An 8493-nucleotide genomic window follows, 5' to 3' on the forward strand; every position below is an offset into this window, starting at 1 on the left:
ATGTGAGAACTTTACTTAACAATGTTCTGCCCTACTGTTATTTCTTGAACTGTGCCCCCCCTTTGTCTTGTCATTTACTAACACACCTATCAGTCACATCCCACACTCATAGTGGTGTTATAAATGCCGATAAAGAACATATAAAGTATGTAGGTCCCATAATTAACATTTAAATAAAATGCACCCCTTGTGTCTCACTTAGGCACCCCCTTTATCTTCTATTTCAGTCACGTCCAAAACGTATTTTTAAGGTATGTTTACCCCTTCCCTGCGTAGAGTTTGTATGTTCTCCTCGTGTCTGCGTGGGTTCCCTCCTGGTGCTCCTGTTTCCTCCATACTCCAAAGACATGCAGGTTAGGTGCATTGGCGATTCTAAATTATCCCTAGTTTGTGCTTGGTGTGTGTGTGTGTGTGTGTGTGCCCTGTGGTGGGCTGGCACCCTGCCCAGGGTTTGTTTCCTGCCTTGCGCTCTGTGTTGGCTGGGATTGGCCCCAGCAAACCCCCGTGGCCCTGTAATTAGTATATAGCGGGTTGGATGATGGATGGATGTTTACCCCTGGGTCCGTTTAGTCGTGGTACGCAGCAATCTGAATCTCTGTTTATGCACAACTCTCTCTCTCGTCACGGTCCATCCCTGGAAATCTTTGTAAGTGTCTTATTGTTAAATGCATACTGTCTGCTCTGAACTGTTTTGTAAATCATTACTTCTTATTTATTGTCTTGATTTTACACCTGTAAGTTTCCTTTGTGCATATTTCAGTTTACAACAAGGCACATCCAATAAAGTCTTTCAAGAAATCTCACCCTTTTTATTCTATCATGGATGTGCCAAGTTGCTTAAGCTCCCTAGAGCCACACTGTTGGCAGGAAAAAAAAACAATATTTTACTAAAACCATATTACTGAATATCTAATATTTTGGACTATGCAGCTTGATTAATTTTGGCAATTTAATATTATTTGCTGTTGTTCAAGTTGGGTATTCATTCAAACTCATGCTGTCAGGAATTTTGTTATGTCCATTCTTCACGAATGATGCAAAAAGGATCATTTTTAGGTGCACCACTCTTTTCATGAAAACGTTAAGACCAAAATACATCACAGAATAAAACAAAGAAATAATGAATTAACAAAAGCCAAAACATTGATCCCAACAACATAAACCAAGATACAAGAGTAAAGACCAAAGGAGAAATCCTAATATAAGGTATTTCAAAGAGAAAAGCTCAATTAACTTCAGTTTTACAAAATCTCTCCAGAATTCAAGTCTAAAAGAGACAAGTGCAAAGAAAGAGGCAGAAAGTACAGAAAGTAAGCTTACAAATGCCACAGTCAAGAGCTATGGACCACCCCAAACACCTACACCACCTCAGAGCCTGACTGTACTTACAGTCCTAATCCTGCTAGCTCTGGTTTAAATTGAAAATATTTAACAAAAAAAGGGAGAAAGCATACAAATACAGCTGGGGTGAGGCACACTCTTGACATTCAAAGCCTGTGTCATCTTCCAAATCTTTAACAGAGCACAACCACCTCAAAGCAGGTTATAGAAGAACATCATACAGTAGCAAACCAGCCTAGAAAATGACCAGAGACAAATTGCAAAGGGAAAACAAAAATACATCAGATGGATAGATAGATAGATAGATAGATAGATAGATAGATAGATAGATAGATAGATAGATAGATAGACTATATTTAAATTCTGTATACTTCAGATACTTTAACAATTCCTCTTATCCCCAGAGTAAAGAAAGAGGGAAGAGTTTAGATAGATAGATAGATAGATAGATAGATAGATAGATAGATAGATAGATAGATAGATAGATAGATAGATAGATAGATAGATACTTTATTAATCCCAATGGGAAATTCACATACTCCAGCAGCAGCATACTGATTAAAAACAATATTAAAGAGTGATAAAAATGCAGGTATAACAGACAATAACTTTGTATAATGTTAACGTTTACCCCCCAGGGTGGAATTGAGAGTCGCATAGTGGGGGGAGGAACGACCTCCTCAGTCTGTCAGTGGAGCAGGACAGTGACAGCTGTCTGTCGCTGAAGCTGCTCCTCTGTCTGGAGATGATCCTGTTCAGTGGATGCAGTGGATTCTCCATGATTGACAGGAGCCTGCTCAGTGCCCGTCACTCTGCCACCGATGTCAAACTGTCCAACTCCGTGCCTACAATAGAGCCTGCCTTCCTCACCAGTTTGTTCAGGCGTGAGGCGTCCTTCTTCTCTATGCTGCCTCCCGAGCACACCACCGTGTAGAAGAGGGCGCACGCCACAACCGTCTGATAGAACATCTGCAGCATCTTATTGCAGATGTTGAAGGATGCCAGCCTTCTAAGGAAGTATAAGGTCATTGTTAGGAATAGCAATGACCAAAATAAGAGGATTTTTTTTAAAGAATTTAAAGTTATTAAATATGATATTTTTGTTAATGAAAGTGTTTTTGTTGATTTCTTTCTTTTTGTCTTTAATTGTTTTTCATTAAATATTTTCTGTTTAAGTTTTGAAATGCTCTTCTGGTGTTTTTATCATATCAAACTTATTTGCTATTTATCCTATTTTCATTTTTTTTTAATTTTGAGTTCCTGGTAACCTCCTGATAGTGCAGCTAAGCTGACTGCTTGTGTAGGCCTATTTTAAAAGCCAGTGTTCTATTTCAGCCAGGTATCTTCCCCTGGCTGGGGTTCAAATTTTTCTTTTGTGCATTTTTAATTTCACTTTTGAGTCTTTGTTTTATATTAATGTTGCTTTAATTTTATTATGGCTTTGTTCTCTATGCCTGTGCAATGTTCCATGTGTCTTTATGGGTAGTCCCCCAAGGGGTCTCCTGCAGATCCTGGCGGTTCATTTTGAATGTGCTTGCAAGTGTTTCTTTGAGTCCAGTGATTCTTCTGTGCTTATTCTAGTTAATGTATTTTGATTCTGCTCTGCTTTTTGACTTTGCTTTGGATATACAGTACTGTTTTAGGACTTTGTTCATTTTGGTTTGCCACACTGTTTCAGGCAGTTCCTTTGCCCTTTGTGCTCTACGAATCTTGCCTTTGTTTTAGAGCATTTTTTCAAACATGTTTTTTTTTAAAGATTCATCAAAGCCCTTTTTGTCTAGCCTGGGCTTTATGATTAGGTTTTCTCCCAGTGGGCATTTTTGTATCTGTCATGTTTGGGACTCTGAGTGCTCATAACAGTCATTGATGCCTCCAGTGTATCCGGAGTTAATTTTTTTTTCATCCTCTGTTTATTGATAATAGTGTATAATCAAAATCTTTTCCAGATTTGTTTTTTTACCAATGTGGAAGAATAATTTTAGGGTAACATGGCATTCATCTTAAAGAAATAGCATAAAGAGTTAATAGATATTAAATATTTATTTAATAAATATCAGTAACCTATTACAACACACCAGGAAACCAGATATAGGTCAAGTGAACTACAAAATGTACACTGAAATATAAGTATTGGTTTAGGAAAAATACTGGGATGGTCAAGTAAATAAAGAATGTACCAGAAGAAAGATTGATGTAATATACAAAATATACTGAAGGATGACTAAGAGATGACTAAGAAATCAACAGATGTCCTATAAAAGAAAATGGACAGTTTTTGTATGCACAGAAATTTCAAAGGTGATGGCTCATCTCAAAGGGTATAAGAAGAATATAATATAACAGACTTTTATTTTATATAAATCATTTGGGTGTAAACCAATGAACCAACCAGAGTAAAATGAATGCATTGATTGACACTGTATGTAAATTCAACAGTTTATAAAATAAATCTCTATTCTTTGTTTCTCTGACCATTATGATCATGCTGTAACAGACTGCTTTTGAAGAATACTCCCTCTACGGCATTTTGCTGAGGAGTAATTAATATTAAATTATAACTATTTAAATAAAATTATTAGATATTATAGTAAAAGACACATTGAACAGCTTTTCTCCTGCCTGATAATTGATTTGTCCTGTGAGCGGACGTTTCTTTCTTTAATAAGATATTGAATTTCTACCACACCAAGGAATCTATTTCTCTTATCAATATTATGTTTCAACATTTTACTTGGATTTTATCATTTTATTTTGAACCATTACTGCTGCTCATCATCAAGTCCTTCCGTGAGAACCCTAAATCCAAAGAGGACTGTTTCATTGATGTTAGGTAGAATGCCCAGAGGGGACTGGGTGGTCTCATGATCTGGAACCCCTGCAGATTTTATTTTTTTCTCCAGCCGTCTGGAGATTTTGTTTGTTTTTTCTGTCCTCCCTGGCCATCGGACTTTACTCTTATTCTATGTTAATTAATGTTGACTTATTTTATTTTCATACTGTGTCTTTTATTTTTCTATTCTTCATTATGTAAAGCACTTTGAGCTACATTTTTTGTATGAAAATGTGCTATATAAATAAATGTTGTTGTTGTTGTAGTTTGCCTTTTGTGGAACTTGCTATTCTGTGTACCTGTCATCTGGGATACCATCATGATTGCTGAGGGCATGGTTACATAATCTGTGATCCCTGTGCTAATTCTCAATGGGTTAAAAAGTCTCCGTTTCTACACTTACTGTATGTATCCCTGTTGTGGATAAACTCTATCTTTGCATGCATTTTTGCTGTTTAAGAAATTATTTTGAAATTCTTGGTATCAATCTAGTTTTCTGAACTTTTTGACCTTGAGTTTTGACTCGCATCTAAGCTTCAGTTGCCAATCTCCCAGTTTTTTTTTGCTATTTTTTGACCGTTTTATTTCTGATCAGTCTCATAAAAATTTCTATCTATCTATCTATCTATCTATCTATCTATCTATCTATCTATCTATCTATCTATCTATCTATCTATCTAAAAACTACCTCTGCTATCTAAAGGCAGAATAAAGTGAGTGCTATTGTAAGTTTTTTAATTATGAATTTTCTTTGTTTCTTTTGTGGTTTGTCTATAGTTGATATCATAGCATAACATTCTCAAACTTATTTAATCCAAGTGAGATTTGCAGTCTATCCTGGAGGCATTGGGCTCAAGTCAGAAACCAACTAATGTTGGAGGGATGCCAGTCTATCACAAGGCCCAAACAAAAACACACACTCACAAGGGACCAATTTATTATCAGCAGTTAATCTAACATGCACATTTAGATTTGGGAGAACCTCAAAGGGTCTCAGAGAAAAAACACTGCAGACATGGGGAGAACATGAAACGTCCAAACAGACAACAAATTTTGAACTGAAATCACTGGATCTGTGTGGCAACACTGCTAACAACTGGACCATCCCATTAACCACCATAGCAGGTGTATCAAAAGCCTTTAAATGTACCATCTTTTGGGAAACAACTTCTACATCTAAGTGTTGGATAAGTCCATTACCAAATGATATCCAACATCTAAAATTTCATCTGTTACAATTGTAAGAGACTTTGGAGAAGATGCATACTAGAGATGCTCAAAGCTGAATGCCAGTTATTTTGAGAATATGCCTCTGTTAATCATAGGTCGTGGCACTCTCCTGAAAATTGTGGCTTACTTTCTCCAGTGAAGGAGTTCAGGTACCAAAGGGTATTGATCATGAGTGAGAGTACAGTTGATCATGCGATTAACCAACAATATCTATGGATATCATAGCAGTTGGTGGTGAAGAAGTAGGAGCTAAGTCCTCTGACAATCCTTTGAATCTAATACTCTCTAATCTCATCTTCAACTGGATTCATGAGCTCTTCACAATGCTTGAACTAATGAGACGACAAGTTCAAGTTCCCAAAAGTTCTCTACATATTTGTTGGACTCATCCTTTTTTATTGGATGTGCAGCATGTTGCCGCACCCACTACATGACGAAACAGCTTGGGATCCCAGTTGGCCACCCCATAGAAATGATTTTCTATCTGCCTCAGCCAAGTGTTATGTGGGTGTCCCCTTGGCCTGGTCCAGCCACTTGGGACCTCAACAATGAGGTTCCTGTGAGCCAGATCACCCTTGGGGAATCACGGCACATGGCCATAGTGCTGCAGCTGATGCCCCCTCACAATGCAGGTAGTGTGTCTCATTTGGGATTCTGTGATCAACCACTCATTAGACACAAAATCAAACCAGCAACAAGGATTCTCCAAAGAGACACAGTGCTGAAGGAGTCTAGTCTATGTCCACACACAATCAAGAAGAGCCAACTGAGATGGTTTGATCATTGTTAGTTAGTATTTAACAAGCTCACTTTCCACAAGGGTTGTACTTATTACAGCCCACTGGGAGCAGACAGAGGAGTAGACCAAGAATTTAGAGATTATATCTCTTGACTGACCTGTTTGTAACTGGAAATTCTCCAAAAAGATTTTGGGCTAATCAATGCAGCTCAGCATGCTATCACTATACTACCAGGAAAAATATACTGGAAGTGAGTGAGCAAGTGAATATCCTGTTTGAGAAATGACCACGTACACATTTGATAAATCTACTTTTATCAGTACTGGGTCATGAAAAGTTAAAGCCAACCCTAGAAAGGCAAAGTGCAAGGCAGAAACCAGTCCTAAATGGGACACCTTTCAATGGCTGTATTCATTCATTGCCATTTTAAAGTAATCAGGTAACTTAAAATGCATAGCCTGGCATATGAATGGAAATTATAGTATTCAAAATGAGCTCTTTTGGATACAAGGAGAACATGAAATCTCCACAAATATGGTAATCAGACCAGGAACTGAACCCAGTGGCCATATTTTTAAGGCAATAGTAAACCGTTCTGATTATTTTTAAGGCAATAGTAAACCGTTCTGATTTTATGTCCACAAAACACTTAACAGTATGAGTAATTATTGACCATCCATTTGTATTCTTAACAGAAGTAAATTGCCTTCTGTAGAGTGAAGCTTTAATATAATTATGGATGTGTTTTTTCAGACTTATATCATTTAATTTCCTCCTTTGAACGCTCTGTTTACATTTACCATGAAATAAATAAACTTTGTGTCCATAGCCAGCTTGATCTTCTGTTTAGTAAAATGTAAAATAGCATAGTGCAGCGGTTCTGCCTCCAGGATCCAAAATCCTTAGTTTGTGCCATCTGTGTGGAGTTTACACATTCTTTTAAATTCGTTTAGATACCCCAGTTTCTCCCCCACAGCCCAAAAAGACATGCTGGTTAAATTAATTATTGCTTTTAAATTTGTCCAATGGGTTTTTATGTGAGTGGACACTGAGATGAACTGGCACCCAGCACTGTGACCTTCAATTGGATTAACTGTATTAGAGAAAGCAACATTACGCAAGATACAGCAATACAGTATATGTTAAAGTAAAGCATTGCAACACAATGGAGTGAAACTGTCTGAAGATCAAGCTGTCAATAAAACAATTCCAACAACATCCAGCACAAGGTGGAATGCACCCCCGGAAGGAATGCCAGGCCATCACAGCACCATACAACCTGCACCAAGAGCTTTACAAGAAAACACCAGTAAACTCAGAATGGCATGGAACACAGACAAAGATACCAGCCTGGGAATTAAACCGTGATAAAGCAGCACTAACCATTTACACAACTCTGTGACCCTGGCTGAGGAGCTAATTCCAGTCGTTGTTTTAACGGAGGAGTTTAGAAATATAACCTACAGATTTTGGCCTTATTCGTTTTAAAGCACAACATCTATGAAATTTACTACTATTTGATCAAATCTACTACATGTTGCAGCTTCACAGGCATTTTATTTAAACAACAAATATATTAACAACACACCAAAAAACTTACAGAGCCACAGAAATCCAGAAAGCAAACAATGGCAACAGCCCCAATGATTTTCATTTTGCTTAATTATCACTTTCCCTGAAAAGCAGAAGAGAAAAATAATGAAATGTTTGCTTGATTTGCTTCAAAATTCCTGTCTTTCATTTTGGTTGACTGAACATTACTTCACATACCTCAAAGAAGCCTTCACCCCAGAGCTGCAGTGGATCTTTTAACTTCAGTGTCGAGAGAACCTGTTAACAGTTAAGTCTGACTTGACCCTCTTAAATCCTTCAGTATTTAGCCTCGCTGCTGTGATTGTGAGTCACTCAAAAGGAATGTCTTTGGATTTGTCCTAAAAAGATGATAGAAAACACCAAAACAGAATTTCAGCAAAACAATGACTGGAGCCCACAGTGAGATGCATTAAAAGTATTTGATATTGCACGTGGTGTCATTGTAATAAATAAATAAATGAAGAATGAATTCAAAAATGCATGAATAAATAAGAAACACGTAACATATATTTCATAACTCATTTAATTTATGTACACATATCATTCTTGTATTGTTATATATCATTTATTTATTGTCACATTTTGCAATACATTTAAGTATTTGCATTTTTATATTTGTGTATTTTGTCCAAAATATTCATTCATATGGTGTTATCGGTTCTTTATCATGGAGGAGGGAGAAACATAAGTGTGCAGATTACACAATGGATAAGTTCTTCTGTTATAGCAGCATTTGCCCTTCTGACGTCAAAGTTCTTC

The 8493-nt window shown here is 37.0% G+C and overlaps 1 protein-coding gene across 1 annotated transcript in view; it reads right to left on the bottom strand.

Annotated features, from left to right (window-relative positions):
• Window positions 1-8021, bottom strand: part of fgl1 (fibrinogen-like 1) — a 94488-nt gene extending 86467 nt beyond the window's left edge. Inside the window, exons 1-2 of the mRNA XM_039750947.1 lie at window positions 7912-8021; window positions 7742-7816 (exon numbers count right to left, since the gene is read on the bottom strand). Coding sequence (XP_039606881.1) covers window positions 7742-7795 — 54 coding nt within the window. The 5' untranslated portion in view covers window positions 7796-7816; window positions 7912-8021. The remainder of the gene's footprint in view (window positions 1-7741; window positions 7817-7911) is intronic.
• Window positions 8022-8493: the final 472 nt, after the last annotated feature.

The sequence above is a fragment of the Polypterus senegalus genome, chromosome 4 (assembly GCF_016835505.1).
Source record: "Polypterus senegalus isolate Bchr_013 chromosome 4, ASM1683550v1, whole genome shotgun sequence".
NCBI classification, from domain to species: Eukaryota; Metazoa; Chordata; class Cladistia; order Polypteriformes; family Polypteridae; genus Polypterus; species Polypterus senegalus.